The following is a 20,703-nucleotide window of genomic DNA, read 5'->3' as shown; positions in this document are numbered from 1 at the left end:
GTGCTTGTTTTGGGCATAGATTTTACATATTTTGAAAATATACAAGTAATCACCATCTTCTTGCTAAAAAATGATTTATTGTCATTTTAGGTGGTGCAGGCAACAGGAGGTCCTGAACTAGCCAGTTCAGTACTCAGCCCCCTGTTGACTAAGGACACAATTGATTTCTTAAATTATACTGTCAACGCTGATGAAAGGCAGCTTTGGGTGTCACTGGGAGAAACTTGGATGAAAGCCAGGTAAGTGTATGAGTTTAATACCTATAATACTTTAAGTGTTGTTCTTTGTTATTACATGAATCTAATGAGACATATTTTTAGCCTTCTACTTATGAAGGACCAGGCATTACAGAGAAAAAGCCTAAACCCTTCAAAAGCTAGTCTAGTGGAAAAGATATAAAGTATGCACAATATAAGGCATGTTAAGTACCAGGAGTGACACATAAACTGCTGTTGTTTGGCAAGGTGGAACCATCAGGAGGAGGATTTAAAGAGGAGGGTAGTTAGCTTTCAGAGAGGGCTGGCATTTAAATCAATAGATAATAATAGTCACATATTGTGGAATATATATGTACACACCATACATATAGGGTTTGCTAAACAGTCTTCCATGAACTTTACGTAAGTACTATGTTGTCACTATTTTACAGATAAGGAAACTGAGGCATAGAGTGGTTAAGTAATTTGCTCAAAGCCATATAACTCTTAAGTGGCAGATCTGCCATTTGTATTCAGGCAGTCTGGCTTTGGAGTTGATGTCCATAATTATTTTGCTATGCTGCCTCTCAGTAGGATGAGTAGGATTTCCACGAATACATAATTGGGAAGGGGTTTTTCTAATAGAGAAACACAAATGAGGGCATGAAGCAGGAAGTCAAGAGAATGGAGAATGAATATGGGTTTAGCTGACATATAAACTTTGGGTAGCAGGTGCTTGTGGAAAGGGGGAGAGGAGAAAATGGTGTTAAATGAGCCACATGGAAATGAACAGGTGGGCTATGAGGGCTCCCCCTGCCATGCTACGGAGTTGGAGAAGATTGTATAGGCTGCAGAGAACCACTAGCTTTGTGAATAGGAGTGTGACGTAATCACATCCGTGTTTTAGAAAGATCAGTCTGGTAGTTGAGCTTAGGAAAGACAAGATCCTTCTCTGGGTGGAAAGAAGGAGGGGATCATTTTAAAAATTGTATCTTGTCAATAAAGTGATTGTGGAAGACAGATCATTAACATTGCATCATTTATCATTGCAGTATTAAAGTTTTTCTGAGCAAAGCAAGGTATAAAACTTTCTCATTTTATGACATCGAATAAATAATTTTTGCCTTTCTTATCCAAATCATTTTATTGCTCTCACTACTTAGAATAAGCCATTCAGGTGGTCATTTAGAAGCTTTTCTTCCTAATGCTTTTGAATGGACTAGCCTAAAAGCGATGGATCAATTCATACTTTCTCTCTTCTGTTTCTTTTGTGGAAACACATATAAACTGTCCCCACTTGTATTTTACACTTTGGCAACAGCTTGTGTTGGAATATGGCTTACATATTGAATGGTTTACCAAGCAAAAAATTCTTTAAAAGCACTGTAGTTGTTACTTTTATATTGAAAGCATTATTTAAATTTATTTTTATTATTTGTATATTAATATATCATACTATTTGTATATCATACTATGTAAAAACTTGGTTAAACAGATTTCTTAAATCCATTAGATATTTGTAGGTTATGATCTTTTGATAAGTCTAGGTGGGATCTTTTAATATTTTCACATGAAACTTACTAAATTAATCAGATCTCATAGTACAAAAATAGCCTAGATTTTTAAATTTCTCGGTTTTGGGTCGTACCTCACAATGAGAAAATGAATGACCATTGGAAAAAACTACATCAAAAGAAAATACACTGTTAGCTCTTGACATGAGAAACGGTCATTTCAAATCCTAATTGTTAAGAGTATTAGGAAAAGAATATACTGATTTAAAAACTCATAAAGATAACAAAAATTATGAAGGTACTTAATAATCTGAATAAAATGGCTCATTTTATCATAGGAGAAATATAACCTGAAGAATTAATCTTTCACTTGTGAGAGATAAAACAACACAGTGGAGCAGAAATGAACCTATAATTTCTGTCCCAGGTGTTTTTGTGGTTCATGAGTGATTAGGAGCTTGTAGAAGTAAGTCTCACTCAGAATCATTAAATAATTAATGGGTAATGATTACGGTTCCAGATTAGTCCTAACTTGATTTCACTGATTAAAGACTAGCTGATAAATTTAATTTATAAAATTGGTAATGTTTCATTTAGAGGACTTATTCCTTTATAAAGCATAAACATTCAGAACATTCTCTGTTATTTCTTTTTAGAAAGATATGTCTGACACCAGGAGGGTTGGTTATGATGATGAGAGGGAAGGGAAGGGAAAGATGAGAATCTGAATCTACTTTAGATGCAAGAGAAGTTCATGTTCTAAATACTTTCAATGCTTCTAGCCTCACACTCCCTTTCCAGTTTTTCAAAACCTATATCCATGTTACGAAGATGAATGAATGGAGAATGGAGGCAATGTGAAAAAACAGATTGTGAAGCAAAATTCAATCTTCATTTTGTTGGCATTACAATCTGGCATAAGCATGTTCCTTTTCCCTTTATGTGTGCAGAGAGGGCAGATTACGTATGCTTTGTTTTTGTTTGTTGGTTTTTGAGAGAAAAAATGTTTATTTTTGAGAGAGAGAGAGAGACAGACAGAGCAGAGGCTGGGGAGGGGCAGAGAGAGAGGGAGACACAGAATCCGAAGCAGGCTCCAGACTCTGGGCTTTCCGCACAGAGCCCGATGCGGGGCTCGAACTCACAGACCAAGAGACATGACCTGAGCTGAAGTCCAGCTCGACTGAGCCATCCAGGAGCCCAAATCATTTTATTTTGTTTTTTTGTGGCTAACCTTGTTGAAAGTAATTTTGAACATGGATACATTTCTTAATTTTATGCCTTAATGTCCCTCTACAGAGCAGAGTGGCCAAAAGAACAATTTATTCCACCATATGTTCCACGGTTCCGCAACGGTTGGGAGCCCCCAATGCTGAACTTCATGGGAGCACCGATGGAACAAGATCTTTATCAGCTGGCCGAGTCTGTGGCAAATGTAGCAGAACATCAGCGCAAACAAGAGACAAAAAGATTATCCACAGAGGTAAAGTTTTTAACATCACTTTTTGTAGAAAGTGCAGTAATCTGTGCATTCTCTTCTAATTCTGATTGTGAGTTCTAGTTTTATTGATCTGAAGATTGTTCTAGAACTAATGACTTAAATGTCCTGCTGCCCTTAGTTACCTCTCAGCTTTTTATCGTTGTTGTGACAGTTGCTCTGTTTCCCTGTGAAGCCCAAGACACCCCCCCCCCCGCCCCCCATATCATTCTTCCACAGCCTGCCAGCCATCACCCTGCCAGTGTCCTGGTGAGCCAGTCTCAATTTTTGAGTGCCTAGCTTCTCTCCTTGTCAGGGAATCACCCTGTTGCCTGTTGGCTTGTTCTTGTTTTCTCATCCATTATCATACCCTTAAGACAGCTCCCTGGGGCGCCTGGGTGTCTCAGTTTGTTAAGCGATTAAGCGTCTGACTTCAGCTCAGGTCATGATCTGTCAGTGAGTTCGAGCCCCGTGTTGGGCTTTGTACCGACAGCTCAGAGCCTGGAGCCTGCTTCAGATTCTGTGTCTCCCTCTCTTTATGCCCCTCCCCTGCTCATACTCTGTCTCTCTGTCTCTGTCTCAAAAATGAGTAAACATTAAATAAAAATTTTAAAAAGACAGCTCCCTGGACCTAGGTCTCCTAACCTGTCCCAAGCAGCTTTTTCCCAAATGTCCCATTTGTTTCCTCCTCTGTCCCTCCCTCCCCTCTCTTTCCTCCCTCCTGTCCCTCTTCCCCCTCCCTCCCTGTCTTCCTTCCTTCCTTCCTTCCTTCCTTCCTTCCTTCCTTCCTTTCATTTAGTTCTAAACCCTGGAGCCCTCTCAGCCTGGCTAGAAGGCCAGAGCTTCTCCTGGATTCATTCCCCAGGCTCAAATGAGCATTTCTAACAGTATCATACCTTGAGAAGAATCACAAAATTTACTGTACCTTTCAAGTATTTAGTAAGCTTTGGAGTAATAACCTATTTTGGGAGCCAATGGGGGGATTGAAATTGGCTATGTTATCCCTTCACATCTCTTAAAAATGACTTTTCTGTGATTCTTCTTGTTCCGTCAGAAAATTAAACATTGCTTAAAGCTGAAGCAAACCAAACAGGATGATCAGAACCTGAGGAATTAGGTGAATGAGGTCTATTTGGAGAAGAAACAGTAAATGATGACTAGATGCCCCTTGAGGTCCTGTTTGTTTCCTTTATTTAATTCCGTCGATAAATTTTCTCAGACTGCTGTGGGTATTCATAGCAAACATGATAGGAAGGAATGATTAGCAAACTAGAGTAAATCTTCACTTTTAAGGAAAAACACTTACATAAATTAAATTTTTAAAAAATCATTCCCTTGAACAATAACCATAATATTATAGAAGATTGATTAAATTCCAGAACTTTAAAAAAGCACATGTACTGCTTTGAAGATATGTTTTTTCCTAATGTAATTGTTTTTTCCTCTGGCACACTAAGGGTAGAGTCTATAACTGCCTGTCCTTCTAAACGAGGGATTAAGAAGATGACCTCACAGCCCTTTGCCTTGGTCGGCAGGCACACATCCCTCTCCAGACCTCATCCTGATGGATGGTGATGAGGATTTTATAGTTCAGACCTCATCACTGTGGATTTCCTTTCCTCATAGAGGGTGACTTTTCTAGAGGGAAAAAAAGATGTAATCAAACAGGAAATTATGATACACGTGTTGCTGCTATAGTTACAGCTGACTCTTTTCAAATCACAGAAATTTCTAGCTTACAGTCTTTATATCTTAAATAAGAAAATACATCCACTTAATAATACATGCCTCAGAAATTCACTTCTGTGAGTTCTTTTTCAATTTGTGTATTTAAAGGGAGAGTAATGTGTTCTGGGCTCCCAGTGTCAAAGTTGTCTACTCTCACTGAATAAGTAATTTTAAAGGAAGAATTATTGAGAATCTTTCCTTATAATGAGTTATCATTTTCCTGTTGTAAACTATTTGCCATTTTATGGCTTAAGTACTTATTCCGAGGTTTTAAAAAAATGAAATGAAAAGCGCCTGCTAGCTGTTCTAGGGGAATTGATGCCTTAAGAATTTGTTGGAAAAGAGGCCGAGTAATGGTGATTTAAAATACATAAAAAATGCAATCATCCCTAGAAGAGAAACTTTATTATACTTTATTGCTACTAAAATAAATGCACTCAGGACAAGACTTGGATGATTCAAGATCTGGTGGTTTTGTTTAGAATCGAAAGGCATAGGTGACGTGGGGTGTCAAATGTGGGTAGCAATACTCAACTTCTTTACTTCCTCTGAACCAGCAACAGCCCTAGACAAGGCTGTGTATGTAGTCATCACAGTTAGTCATTTGTCATCATTCTCTCCTCCCTCCCAATATTCCCAGTCACTCTTAGGACCCAGTGATCTCATGCTGGCTGCCCTCACTCTGTTCTGTTCAAAGTTAGCCAAAGGTGAAGGTGATTCTACCGGGTTCTTGCACTCCGCCCTTTATAACAGCCTTTAATAAAAAGCTGCCTAACCGTCTGATGCCTCTGCTCTCAACCAGGGAAATGAGAAACCAACTTAATTAAGCTATTTATTTTATTTTTAATTTCAGCCTTATTGAGGTATATAATTGGAAATCCTAAGATATTTAAGGTGTTCATCTGGTGATTTGATACACATTGTGAAAGGATCCCCCTGTCTAGTTAATTAACACATTGACACATCTATCACCTCACATATTTGTCTTTTTTTTTCTTTTGGTGAGAACATTTAAGTTCTACTCTCTTAGAAAATTTCAATTATACACTATAGTGTTCTCAGCTATATTCACCATTACATTATATCTTCAGATTTCACTCATTTACAGCTGTGAGTTTCTGCCCTTTTACCAAATTCTTCCTATTTCCCCAGCCCTTGGTACCCGTTTTTCTACTCTGTTTCCATGAATTTGACTTTGGTTTTTCTTTGTGTAAATTTCACATATAAGTGCTATCATGTCGTATTTGTCTTTTTGTGTTTGGCCTATTTCACTTAGCAGAATGCTTTCAAAGTCCATCCATGTTGTTACACACAGCATTATTCTCATGGCTGAATAATACTCCATTGTATATTTATACCACATTATCCATTCATCTGTTAATGGGCATTTAGGTTGCTTCCCTATTGTGAACAATGCTGCAGTGAACATGGGGATGCAGATATCTCTTCAAGTTCCTAATTTCATTTCCTTTAGTATTATACCCAGTAGTGAAACTACTGAACATTTCTCATTTTTTGAGGAACCTCCATACTGTTTTTCATAGCAGCTGCCCCAATTTACATTCCCACCAATAGTGTACAGGGATTTCCTTTTTTTCCCACATCCTCACCAGTACTTGTTATCTCGTCTTTTTGATGATACTCACCCTAACAGGTGTGAGGTGACATGTCATTATGATTTTGATTTACATTTCCTGGATGGTTAGAGATGTTGAGCACCTTTTCATGTACCTTTTGGCCATTTGTATGCCAAAGGATGTCTGGAAGGATGTCTGTTCAGTTGCTCCACCCATTTTTTATTTGGACTGGGTTTTTCTTTGTGTTTGGTTGGTTGGTTGGTTGGGTTTTTTTGTCTTTGTTTTTGCTCTTGAGCTATGAGTTCTTTATATAGTTTGGATTTTCAGTCTTTATCAGATACATGATTTGCAAATGTTTTCTCTGAGTTTGTAAGTTGCCTTTTCGTTTTGTTGATGATTTAAGCTAAGGTATTTAAATGGTGAGAATTTTTTCTTTGTGTGTTAAGTGCAGTGTATTCCAGTGAAATATATTCCAGAGGAGTAATATAGTGTGAGTTTTTTTGACATCCACACTTGTCCACTGAAGAAACCCTACCCACACTGTGTTTATCCGTACTCCAACGAACTCTGTCATTAGAATGAACTATAGTAAACATGTATCTAACACTTTTCTAAGACATTTCCAGTTTCAAATATTCTGCCCCAGTGAGTTCACAAACACTTTCAATAGCCAAGGACTTCCATTGCTTCAGGGTCTATTGTATGTGTCCCATACTCATTTCACATAAAGGAACAGTTAAAAATCTTTACGTACTTTATGTACTTTTTTTTTTTTTTTTTTTTTTTTGGTCTTTGTTTCTTTGTTTTTTCCTCATAGCTTTAAAACTATGGTGCTCCTTGGGACCCACAGACCTCAGCTCCCCCTCCTGGTAGCACCTAGTAGGCTCATGTCAGAATTGTGTTAAACATAAAAAGAAATTACTCCCATCATTATCTTACCCTGGACTACTGACTCTCAAGATCAGTATGTTTCTGCCTTTCTGTATTTTCCTCAGTAGTAAATCTGGTAATAGTGCTGCCATTTAAAAAAAATAGGGACTGTGTACATTTAAAAAAATGAGAGGGGGGTATAATTTTAATACACAGAGTTTAGATGATTTTCATGTGACATTTTTTTGTTAGAGTAGTAAAGGTCTGTTCCTTAAACTTAGCAAGGGGGAAGAGTTTTATTCTTGTTTTTAAACGAATTTCATTTTATATAAATTGTTAACATCTATCTAATACCAAAATCACCTTCAATGGAATTCCTAAGGAAAGAATGTATTACTTGCATACCCGGCTATTTTCAGAGTTAACATATAGCTTTTGTACTAATGACTTTTCCTGTTATAAATAGGTCTTTGATAAAAAAAAAATGTACCAACCCCATTTCATAATTTGTTAGTAATGGCCAATCACTTGAAAATGAAACTGATCATATTATAGTGGAGGGTTTTGTTCACTGACGTCAGTGGTCAAATAGTCTTAGCAATTCTTTAATCTCTGTTTCTCTGTCTTTCAGCAGTCCAGTGTATCAGAGTATCCTCCACCTGATGGGTATGCATTCAATAACATGTACACAAGAATGCCCCATCTGGACCAAGGGGAAGCTGCTGTGGCTTTTAAGCCAACTCCTAATCTCCACGTAGATAGGTAAGATTTCATGGGCGCCACTTGGAGAGCTGCGGATGACTGTCTCTGATTTAGTGCAAGTAGAGGTCCCAGTGTCTGCTTTGTTCGCTACTTCTTTAAACTTTCCATCTGTTAATTGTTTGATAAAATTTCAGTTGTTCCTTTATAGAGCTGGCTTTGATAAAGAAAGCCTCTAGTCTATAATTCTAACTGGAAAACCTCCAGCCTATAACTCTAATTTAGAGAAAATGCCTTTGGATGACTTTCCCTTTTTAAAAAGGTGCTCTGACAAAATCTGTGAATTAAGAAGAAAGAAGAATTGTTTTTGAAACTTTCCACTAGTTTATACCAGATGGTCTCTAAGGATCTTTCTTTAAAAGGAAACAATTTCCATCTTTCTCTCCTTCCAACAAAAACAAACCTTCCTTTAGATAGAACTATTTCTAAATATAAACTAAATATTTAGAAGAAGTCAGTGTCTTATTTGCCATTCTTACCATTTCATCTTACTGTATTTTATTTTTACTTTCCAGTTTTAGCTTTCATTTATTTCCCCTTAGTTTCACTCTTGAAAAAAATTCAGCGTGGGTAAATGTGGAGAACTGAGATGGGGGAGAAGTAATGGCACTGGAGAAGGTTCACTTCTTCAGTCTTGTTTTCTAGCCTCTGCAAATGAGGGTGCCAAATGAGGATTGTGGCCAACCCATATACAAAACAGAAACAAAGGAGGTGAAAAAGGAAATGGAAGGATGGTCATTCAGGTGAATGGGACTGAAAGCTTGCGCTGGTACCTTCCTGTCACAAAGCTTCTCTTACCACGAGGGTTGCATTCCCTTTACTTCTTTTCTTTAAAAAAAATTGTTTAATGTTTATTTTATTCATTTTGAGAGAGAGATAGAACATGAGCAGAGATAGAGGGAGAAAGAGCATCCCAAGTAGGCTCTTGATCCCAATGCAGGGATCAAACTCACAAGACATGAGACCGTGACCTGAGCTGAAACCAAGAGTCAGACACTTAACCTACTGAGCCACCCAGGAGCCCCTTAGTATACTCTTTTCTTAATAGAATATAAAGAAGGTAGAATTTAAAAATTTTTGTTTTTGTTAGGAACGACAACAGAGGTAATACTTAAGTAACTGGTATAGAAATTTTCCAAGTATTACTCTAAGGGCACCAGTAACATATTATATAGAATATAAAGTCAGCAATGAATAATACATTTTAAAGATGCCAACATATGAAATATTTTTTTTAAATTTTTTGACGTATATTTTATTTTTGAGAGAGAGACAGAGTGCAAGCGGAGGAGGGGCAGAAAGAGAGGGAGACACAGGATCTAAAACAGGCTCCAGGTTCTGAGCTGTCAGCACAGAGCCCGATGTGGGGCTCAAACTCACGAACTGTGAGATCATGACCTGAGCGGAAGTCAGCGCCTAACCAACTGAGCCACCCAGGCACCCGAAATAAGTTTTAATTATAGATTCAATTTTTAGGAGATAATGCATGAAACTTATTTTTGAAGCTTAAAAGTTATTTCATTGAAATTCTTGAGTAACTTATTATTCATCCCAGTATTTTTTTCCTTTTTTAAAAACATATCCACGTACCAGAAATTATTTTAAATTGGTAATTCTTCCCTTTTTGTTCTATCTCTCCAGTAAACCAGTGATTTTTCATAGCAAAGTAACAAAGCTACAAAACCACTTGAGTACATTTCTCATGTGTGTTCAGATTTATAATATATATTGATAACTAACTTTGATCATTGTCAACCTTGGGACCACATCTAGCACATCGTGGCCACTCAGTAAGTGTAGATTTATTTGATTTATTGAATGATTGAATAGGCACATGATAGTGTATCCAACATGTCAGAGTCACTACCTATGTCTTTGCCCTTCACCTCTAAGCCTGTTAGGTATAGTGTTACTGATGGAAAAAACTCTGCCATTTATTTTGGACAGCTTACCACAAAGTGTTTTAAAAGTTTATCTTGATCATTTTAGAGGGTCAGGAGAGTGTACTTTGACTTAGTGATTTAGTTATATCTCTGTACCTCATCTGCTTCCAAAATGGATTCAGTTAACTCACTTAAATTATATGCAGTTTAAGTAATGCTAATATTAAAAATAAAATAATGAGGCAAAAACTACAAAATTAAGTAATCAAGAGTGGGGGTAAGAATTAAAATTTTGGAAGTATAGATTGATACTGTGATTGAATTTCAGATTTGTCTTTGAGGTTCCTAGCTGTCAGCAGAAAGAGAAACAATCATTTGCTGTCATTAGCAAAAGGAAGAAGTATATATTGGTTTATTAGGATAAATAATGTTTTTTTTTTTATCCAATCCTCAAAAATATTTGTCTCATGAAATTTTGTATAGAATGTGAGGGATGATGTAAGGGACATTACTTTTAAAGATTTTTTTCCTCATTTAGAGAATGTTGTGGTAAATATCACAAAGTTTCTTTTAGTAACCTTTGAGAAATAAAAAATTTAAATGGAATTAATTGAAGGCAATTCCATGAAGGGATACTCAATTATGTATAGAGTTTAGGGTTGTCAAAATTTACCCGGGGAAAGAATTTTTAAAAAAATACATTGAGTGGTGGGGGCACCTGGGTGGCTCAGTTGGGTTAAGCATCTGACTTCAGCTCAGGTCATGATTTCACAGTTAGTGAGTTCGAGCCCCAAGTCAGGCTCTGTGCTGACAGCTCAGAACCTCCTTCATATTCTGTGTTTCCCTCTCTCTCTGCCTCTCCCCCAGTCGCACTTTCTCTCTCTTAAAAATAAGTAAACATTTTTAAAAATTCAATAAAAAATACATTGAGTGGTGGGTAGATTGTATATCTGAGTAGTCTTGTGGATCCCATCTCTCACTCAGGCTATTGTAATAGGTGCTGGATCGTTGACATAGGCACCTGGATCGTTGATGTTTCAGGTTGCTAAGAAAATGTATCATCATTATTGCAAAAGATAATCTGAAAGTTCTGGTCTGATATAAAATACACAGAGGTTTGGAATTTGCTTTTATAATTATTTTTTATTACCCTTAAACTCTATTACATGCCTATGCCTGGAATGCAGTAAATACCATGTGAAGTATATTCACTCTTCAGTGAAACTTACTGTGCCATTAGGTAAACCACCTGTTGAATTTAGAGCCCTCTCCTTTGAGGGATTACAGTTTACTTCTATCCCAAAGCAGTTCATGCTTCAGAGATGTCTCCGATCATTGCTGACTCCACATCTGCTCTATATCAAGTGGATATCGATTATTCCAAACCAGGAACAGAGAACATACGTTTTTATATATTATAGATCTCTTAAGAAACTTTAGTATACCTGAAAAATTATACAGTATGATTTTCAGATTGATTATATGGTCAATATCGTAGCTAAGTTTTATCTATAGAGGGCAAGAAACTGTAAACCGTAAAGATTTGTACTCTCTAGAGCACTTTTTGAGTGCATGCTGGGTAGTCATCTCTGAGACACTCAAAATAGCAAAGACTTCAAGGAGAGCTGTGGCAAACTTTTCTTTTTAATTCACTGGTTCCGAAACACAGTGGCAGAGAGTTATTCTGCCCAGTTATAGTATACTCAACTCTCTATTATTAATGGTGATTATTTTCCAGATCATGGGAGGGGAACACGAAGGAAGAGAGAAAGATAGAGAACTGAAATTATTGTTTTTCTGACTTTTGGAGTGGCTGAATTTTTTTATCCCCCCAAATGAAATCTAAATAGAATGTAAACATATAAAGTAGGGAAAGGGGGTAGGAAGCCCACAGAACAGCTGTTAAATTATTATTAATATATAATAATTATTTGGCTATAATGTCACTTTTCTCACTTTTCTTATTTTTTAAAACTATATCAAAAATAGCCAGTAGGTAGCATAGCTTTTGGGTCATCTTTTCTCATTGTCCCTTTCCTCTTCTGGAGTTACTAAGAGGTTGCCAGTTACCTCTGATGGCAGAATACGTTGTGTCACAATTGTCGTGCTGGCCCTGCTGAGACTCATTATTCCAGAGGACCCTGGTGGGCCACTTGACAGGGGAAAGATGAACAAACGTCTTTAGTTCCTTTCTGCTTTTTCCCTTGTAGAAATGAGTAAGGAAATGTGGAAACGTAAATGGAGGAGAAAATGAGGGAGTGAAATTAATAAACAACAGTTAAAGTGTTTTATTATTGAAATGAAGAAAATAGTAGTGCATTATTGATATATCAATTTTTGTATTACATATAGAGGTATATTTTAGTTATGTTAAATTTATTAGTGGTCATTTAATGATTAAAGGAAGTATTTGGTTTTTTAAGAAAGTTTTGTGGGTTTTTTTGTTTTTTTGTTATTTTGAGAGAGAGACCATGAGGGAGGGACAGAGAGAGAGGGAGAGAGAATTCTAAGCAGGCTCTGCCCTGCCAGCTCAGAGCCTGATGCAGGGCTCCAATTCACTCACCGAACTGTGAGATCATGACCTGAGCTGAAATCGAGTTCGGTGCTTAACTGACTGAGCCACCTAGGCGCCCCAAGAAAGTTTTCTTTTTAAAAAAGCATAGGACTCTTGGACCTGTTCTTACTATTAAAATAAGTTTATAATGAATGAATGGATTAACTAATTAGGAGGTGTTATTAGTCTTACTCTTAATTCATACCTACCCTTGCAATTTAGGAACTGGGCAAAACTTTTCTAAAACTTGACAGTCATAATTTTTAAATATGAATTAAAGACATTGCTTGAGTTAGTGAAATCAACATATAATTTAAATTTCTACTATGGAAATTATCTTCAGTCTCTTTTAATTTTATAAAAAATGCTACCATTGATCTTTATCCCAGTTCTTTCATGGTAGAGTTGCTAATTACCAAAGTAATGTCCCGGTATATTTAATGGACAAAGAATTCATAGATTTGTATTCTGTATTTGGCTTAGTATCCACTAACCTTATGATTTTGCATTATTTAGTTTTGTACTAGCCATAGTTTGCTCATTTTAATAGTAATAACTCCAAAGTTTTGTTCAGTTCTCATATTCTATGAAATACAATAAACTAAACTACTATTGTAATAATTTGTCAGAATGTTTTCTGGTAGGAATTGGCATTGATTTGCTTTAATGTCTTACTTCTGTTTTCAGCCTTTAGGAAGAACTCACTAAATGAACATTTCTCTTTCTTTTTATAGAAATTATGATCTACTGAAAGCACAACCCAAGAAGTATGCCAAATCCAAGTATGACTTTGTGGCAAGGAACAACAGTGAGCTCTCAGTTCTAAAAGATGATATTTTAGAGGTAATAGAATTTTACCTTTTTTATACTCTTAATAAAGTGGATTTATTTTGTATATTGTATACAATATACTGCATGTTGTATTTGGTATATATCTAAACCTTCCTTAAAAAGTGCCAGGTCAATGTCATTTTATTTTATCCAGGATAAAAGCATGTTATAGATACCTATATCTATTTAGGAGGGGGAGCTTGCTTTATCTTATTTTTTGTTGGGTTTTTCTGGGGGAGGGGGTGAAAAACGGAGGTTGGTGGGGAGGACAGAGGTTGAATTTCTTGGCTTACTTGGTCCTCTTTTCTTCTGGGATTTATCCATTTTGGAATCAAGGCTAGTTATGTAGATACATCATAATATTTTAACGAGAGAAAACGTTTCCTTCTTCCTGTCATAGTCCCCTTGCACAAATGTACCCATCAGTGAGTAAGCTGTTGATTCTGGGAATAATCTACCATGACTCTCGAATCCATTTCTTAGATCATAACTCGGAGTTCATCTTCTTTAATATGTAATGTGGGATAGTCATGATAGTTTTTATAAAAAGAATGGTTTCCATTCTTTTCCTTCCTGTTTGAAGGGTGTAGACAAAAGACCTCTCCAAACATGTCATCTTAGTCATCTTTCCGTGCTTCAGATAGCACAGTTAAACCTTCTTGGCAGGCGATGAGGACCTTGGGGACATTCACAGTAGTGGTTCCATACATGTTTTATACTAGTAATTATGATTATCAGTGTAACTCCTGAGAATCATTCAACCCACAGTGTGTTGATAGTAAGTCAGCTTATTAGAAGTGAAAAGAGTTTCCTGATCTAAGGAATAAACATCGAACTTCTTTCATAGATTGGTTTTGGTATGGAATGATGCCTTTATTTTTTTTGCATGATGACAGATCCTTGATGATAGAAAACAATGGTGGAAGGTTCGAAATGCAAGTGGAGACTCTGGATTTGTGCCAAATAACATTTTGGATATAGTGAGACCTCCAGAATCTGGATTAGGGCGTGCTGATCCACCATACACGCATACCATACAGGTATTTATTATGACTTTTTGCAAAATTTAACTTTTATAAACTCTCAAATTGATTACTCTAAAATGGGACTTAAATACCTTTTGTGTATTAATCATTTTGCGACTTAATTTGTTGTATAATTTGTATAGTTTTTTTCCTAGGGTTAGCGGGGGGGGGCAATGGCGAAAGATATAGGGAACAATTATATATACGTTTTTTCTGATTTATTTCTTCAGAAAATTGCTTAAAATGTTTACCAGTAAGTGACCTTCTCTTTTTTCGCACATGTCCTATAGTCCTTCTGATGTTCGGAGAAGCAGTATTTCTGCCTCTTCACTCTTGCCCATAACCTTCCTATCCAGTGGTTTCTTCATAGAGGGTGGCTCATCTTCACCATCTTTCGCCCTTATTCTCTTAAATGTTCTGCCACTGACCTTGAACTTGCACTCTTCCCCCCCCCCTCCTTACACCAACACGTGGGTATTCATTTGGACTATAATATTGGTCCTCTCTTGATTTTAAGATTAAAATATACTTATGACATAGGGTAGATAGATCAGGCTCTCTCTTGTTGATCATTAAATGATCTTTGAGTCACATGACACATTTTCAGACTTTATTAACTCTGGTAGCTCATTCACCTGAACATCTGAATCCACTTACTATTTAACTTGGGATTTTTGACCTGTGACAGAACCTCTAGAGTCCAGTCTGCTAGCAGAGGCGGAATGGATGGACCGTCTCATATGTAGCATATGAACCTGTGGTGGTTTCTATATCATGCCCCCAGGAAGAATTATTTAAATTTTCAGAATCTTCAGCAAAAAATCACACCTGACCCCATAATAATGTCATAAACTTGAGAAGCTCCATATGCTGTCCAGTGACAGAGTTGATGTTCATGCCAGGTATAGGCTTAGTAAGATACAGCTTGTCCACATGTAGGATGGTGATCATACCTCTGCTGCATGACCATTCATTACTTGTGGCCCCTCATAGTGTTCACACTGAGTATAGGTCCTGTGGTCATCCAGAGTGACTTTTGGCCTTACTAGAATCCAAGAGTCAAGCAAACTTTTTTTTGTTTTTAATTTTAGAGAGGGGAGAGGGCAGAGGGGGAGAAAGAATCTTAAGCAGGCTCCATGCTCAGTGTGGAGCCCGCCATGGGGCTCGATCCCACAACCCTAGGATCATGACCTGAGCTGAAATCGGGAGTCAGATGCTCAACTGACTGAGCCACCCAGGCGCCCCATGCAAACTTATAAAGTAAAGAATTATTGTACAATGTATGTATCTTGATAACTTAAGGTGATGTGGTGGAAATTCTGTTTGCCGTGCTTGTTTTGGCTAGCCTGATGTGCATATGTACTATGTACTTAATTTATGTTCATCATTTGTCATTAGCTTTTGATGCCAAAGAAGGAGTTTGAGTTATTCAAGGTATGGTCTACTACTCCATTTCCTGTGGATTTTTGAAGTGACTTTTCTAACTTAGTTTGAATACCTTTTTCTTTCCTGAGTTCCTTTCTGATTTTGAGATGTGGTTACCTGACATAACATAGACTTCCACCTGGTTTATAAGTGCCAATTCCTTACCTTCTTTCCTATAGACAGTTGGACGAAATGCCTTAAACAGTGTTAAAGAGTGAAGTATATGCCTAAAACAGTGATGGAGTATATACCCTTTGAGTTTATGCAATGTTAATGTTAAAAAGTTAACTTTTTAACAGTTAACTTGTAATAAGCTATCAGAGACACTGTTCACAGAGACTATCCCTAGATGCTGCATATGAACAGGAGTCAAGAGTTAAAAACAATTATCCAAAGTTTTGTTTGTGTGCATCCTTACTAGGGATGAGCAAACTCCAATAAAATACCAAAACATGCAAATAATGTCAATTCTAACTAAGTATTTTACCCCACCAGCAATTTCCTAAGGAATTTAACCTCTCTTACCTTTGTCTGTTTATTGTTCGGTCTTGTCTTTTCCTTGATTCTTGGCCTGAGCCATAAGTTGACTTTTCTGTTTAAAGGTTGCTTCTGTTTAAAACCAAAGCAAAACTGTTGATACATATCACAGGTAGGGAGAGTACTTTTTGAGGACATAAATTTTATTCCTCCTTTCTCGAACAGAGCCTCGTCTTACATTTTTGTCAACTTTGGCACAACCAAGAAATTTTTTAAGTGCTCACAAGCTTCAGGAGTTTGTTTTGCTACTTTATGTAAATAGAAATGTGTGGGAATTGCCTGTTTGGGCTGGTTCCTTTTAAACTTTTCAACACTATCTGACTGTCTTCTAAAAATTTCTGGATGCAGCTCTGAATACAGTGATATATGTGGAAACGTTATAGAAGCTGTGTGTGTGTGTGTGTGTGTGTGTGTGTGTGTGTGTGTGTGTTTAGGTTAAGAGCTCTGCCTTTAAAAGGTATTAAAGAGTTTATTTTTTAACAGCTCCTGAAAACTTTGGGCTTAGCCCAACAAAACCACCAAAATCTTGTAAAATTTTAATAAGCAGTCTTGACAATCTGCTATCTGGCATAAATCCTACTCTAAAAGAATTCCTTTTCTCAAAGCATCTATAACACACACACACACACACACACACATACACACACACACACACACACACACAGTGACTAGGTAGAATAAGATGGAAAAGACAAAAGCATCCTTGGTCTAATATACCTAAAGAAAAACTGTGTGGCTTATTTTGAAACGACAATAAAGATACCACATATTTATGTAAATTCCAGTGATCCTAACCCTCTAGCCTAACAGACCTCCACCAGATTACAAACCAATCAAGAACAACTCTGTGTCTTATTCATCTCCTTATTCACCTCCCAAATATTTATTGAGTGCCAGGATCTTGCATTTGATGAAAAGGAAGACAGAAAGCCTAGCACTGAGCAGGTCCTCCATAAAAGCCTGCTGTCTGGAATCTGAATCACCAAGCCATCTGCCACGGCTTTGCTCCTTTGTTCTTGAAGCATTACCAGTGACCCTCTCTCTCCTCAGAAAAGGATGATAAGGGTGCCTGGGTGGCTCAGTCAGTTAAGCGACCGACTTCGGCTCAGGTCATGATCTCACGGTTCATGAGTTCGAGCCCCACGTTGGGCTCTGTGCTGACAGCTCAGAGCCTGGAGCCTGCTTCGGATTCTGTGTCTCCCTCTCTTTCTGCCCCTCCCCCACTCGTGCTCTGTCTCTCTTTCTCCCTCTCTCTCTCTCAAAAATGAATACACATTTAAAAAAATTAAAAAAGAAAAAGAAATTGGTGACATTCTTTTCCCCCTGGTATCTTCTATCCATTGAGATCAAAATATTGAAAGAATTTAAAGAAACTTCTTTTTTTTTAATGTTTATTTATTTTTGAGAGAGAGAGAGAGACACAGAGCACAAGCAGGAGAGGGGCAGAGAGAGAAGGAGACACAGAATCCAAAGCAGGCTTCAGGCTCTGAGCTGTCAGCACAGAGCCCGACACAGGGCCTGAACTCACGAACCACAAGATCATGACCTGAGCTGAAGCCAGACACTCAACCGACTGAGCCACCCAGGCACCCAAGAAACTACTTCTAGCAAAAACATTTTAGATCCCTGTACTGGACTGCTGAATGATACCTAATGATTAATTGCTTAAGCTTCCTTCACATGCACTGATAGCAATGGTATTACCCTCCGAGTAGATAATGGCCAGTAGTCAGTGTTCATGCCAAGTGCAGGCATTGTTTAAGGACGTCACAATACTGATTCATTTAATTCCCACAACAACCTTATGAAGTAGGCACATTTCATATATGAGGAAACTAAGGTTTGGAAAAGTAAGTTATGAACAATTAACAGCTGTGTGAAGCTGGGATTGGGACCCAGGACTCTGGATTCAGAGCCTATGGTCTCATGCACTCAATCAATAATGGGAATCATGCTTAGAAAAGATTGTTTTCTCATTTTGTACATACATACAGTTTTCACTCTATGAATGCTTAAGAGACATTTTCTCAGAATAACTTTACCATGCATGGTATTGCGATAAAAGTTAATCTGATAATCACCATCCTCAGAGTGGAATTTTTGCCTTATCTACCAATTCCTTAGATTTCATCAGTTCTTCCATTTTTTTTTTCATCCTTGAGGAAGGTAATCCAAATTACATAATTTACTTAGAAAGTAGACATTTTGTGAACAGTGGGACTAGGGAGTTAGATGTAAACTGTTCCATGTGGCGTCTACAAGTCATCAAATGTTTTAACAGTGCACACAGTTGTGACTCTTATTGTTTCATATCCTTGTGTTTCCTGTCAAGAATGATGGCAGTTCCCCCGGTGAAAGGCACAAGAGTACTTGCTGTTGTTCAGACACTTTCGGTTGGAGATTCTTTTCTGATAGCAGGGATGCTAGTACCTGGCAGCAGAAGTAAATAGGTGTTGAATTGCCACCAACGTCCCTGAGAGTCTAGGCTATTTAATATCCTCACATTTGGAGTGATTTTTAACAGCTCTGTAAAGACAGCCATTCCCACCTATTGTGTTTCCCCCACGGGTTCCACAAAGTTTTGACAATAAAAGGGAGGGCAGTAATGCAGAATTTATAAAAGATATGGAACATCAAGAAAAGATTAACTGAAACCACAGGGAAACGGAAGTAGATGCTTATGAGAGACTATGGAGAAATGAAGAAAAATGATATACCTTTTGATAAAAATTTTGTTGTAGAGCATTCCAGTACTTTGTTGTATTTTAGCTGGGCGACAGATCAACATCCAGGGTGCTTTCTCCCCATATAATCTACTTGCCACATAAAGTTTCCTGATACCTCTTTTGATTTGATTCCCAGACCTCTGGCACTAGGACTGTTCATCTACTAGAATTACCTTTTTGCCCATATGGATTCTCATGCTGTATGAGGGCAGAAACTAACCCCACCCTCCTGTTATCTCTGGTGTACTCAAAGGCTTGACTAAACGGGTCTTCCACTTACTATTAAGTCTACGTACTTATTATTATTGTAGATATTTTTAGTCTACCAAGGTGCCAATAATTATGAATACCTGGTCGTTACAGTCCTGTGAATTAAACAGAAAATTTCCTGTCTTCTCTGTTTCCTAGCAAGAGATATGGTGATAGTACGCAAAAAGCCCCAATCTGTCACTAACTAGCTGTGTGAACTTCAAGAAAGCATTTTATTTTTCTGTGCCCAGTTTGCTCAGCTGTGAAGTGGAAGGGGTCAACAATCTCCACAATCCCGTCTAGATACACATTTGTGGTATTTTTCTCAATGCATGTTTAAATAGCCCTAAAATAGGAAAGGAAATATTTCCTGTGACTTTTAAACCAGTAACACTACTAATTTCACCCCATGTTATGAATGCTCTGTTTTTCAAGCTCAGTCCAGATATTCAGATACTGCTGGACAGTGACCATTTTACTCAAGATGTTTTTGTATTCGTTCCAGTAGACTTACTTCCTGATAGTACCCAGTTCTTTAAAATGTGTTTTCAAAATTAATCTCAGAACATTCTATTTATTAATTAGAGGCATGGTTTTTAGAAAAGGATGTTTACTTTTTATTCTGCCTTATGTGTTGACATTTTCCCCAGTATTTCTTGCAATAATTTGAAAAGTCATCTCCCTTTCTCTGTCTCTCTCTCATATGTATCTATATATCTTATGGATCTAGGTGACTTATATATGGTTACTATTTCTATATAGTAATGACTGCCCAACATGCATGTGCAGAATTACAAAATTTTGTTGAGACTGCTTACAAGTTTAAACCTAAAGCTCCCTAAAACACACCATGATATGTATTTCCTTTTGTAAAGTCAGCTTTTAAAGAGAAATTAACCTTATATATAGTGCACTCTAATTGTATTCTTTATAAACTATAAGAATAAGATGAACCTATCTTAATATTTTAAAAACACAATAATATACAAATAGGTACTGAAATACTCTATACGGTTTATACTGTAGCATGATTCTATATAATTAGTTTTCCATTGTTAGATAAGAATGATGGAAATTAATTATATAAGTTGATTTGTAGGCAGGTAATTTTACTGTCAAAAAATAATTTGCTCACGTGTTCTGATATTTGATGTGAATTGTAACTGATACTATTTTAGTTCCATCTCCTGTGTTAATTTCTCATTTAATGTGGTTTGCTCCATTTTCCTAATAGCAATTACTTGGCGAGCTGTCAGAGGTAACCCACATTTGTTCCCTCATGACACTTCTTTTTAATATCATTTTTTGGATTCAATTTCTGGACTTAACACCCTCCAAATGTTCCAGCTGTGCC

At 37.1% G+C, this 20,703-nt stretch overlaps 1 protein-coding gene across 7 annotated transcripts in view; it reads left to right on the top strand.

Annotated features, from left to right (window-relative positions):
- EPS8 (epidermal growth factor receptor pathway substrate 8) overlaps positions 1 to 20,703 on the top strand; it is a 190,051-nt gene that overhangs the window by 154,048 nt on the left and 15,300 nt on the right. For 6 of the 7 annotated variants that reach the window (XM_042991829.1, XM_042991830.1, XM_042991832.1 and 3 more), the window contains 5 exons: positions 91 to 239; positions 3,008 to 3,191; positions 7,992 to 8,122; positions 13,291 to 13,399; positions 14,284 to 14,427. In XM_042991829.1, coding sequence (XP_042847763.1) covers positions 91 to 239; positions 3,008 to 3,191; positions 7,992 to 8,122; positions 13,291 to 13,399; positions 14,284 to 14,427 — 717 coding nt within the window. The remainder of the gene's footprint in view (positions 1 to 90; positions 240 to 3,007; positions 3,192 to 7,991; positions 8,123 to 13,290; positions 13,400 to 14,283; positions 14,428 to 20,703) is intronic. The other variant, XM_042991835.1, reaches the window with a different exon arrangement.

The sequence above is a fragment of the Panthera tigris genome, chromosome B4 (assembly GCF_018350195.1).
Source record: "Panthera tigris isolate Pti1 chromosome B4, P.tigris_Pti1_mat1.1, whole genome shotgun sequence".
Classification (NCBI taxonomy): Eukaryota; Metazoa; Chordata; class Mammalia; order Carnivora; family Felidae; genus Panthera; species Panthera tigris.
The sequence above is the reverse complement of the archived record's forward strand: the minus strand, read 5'-3'. Positions and strand labels throughout refer to the sequence as shown.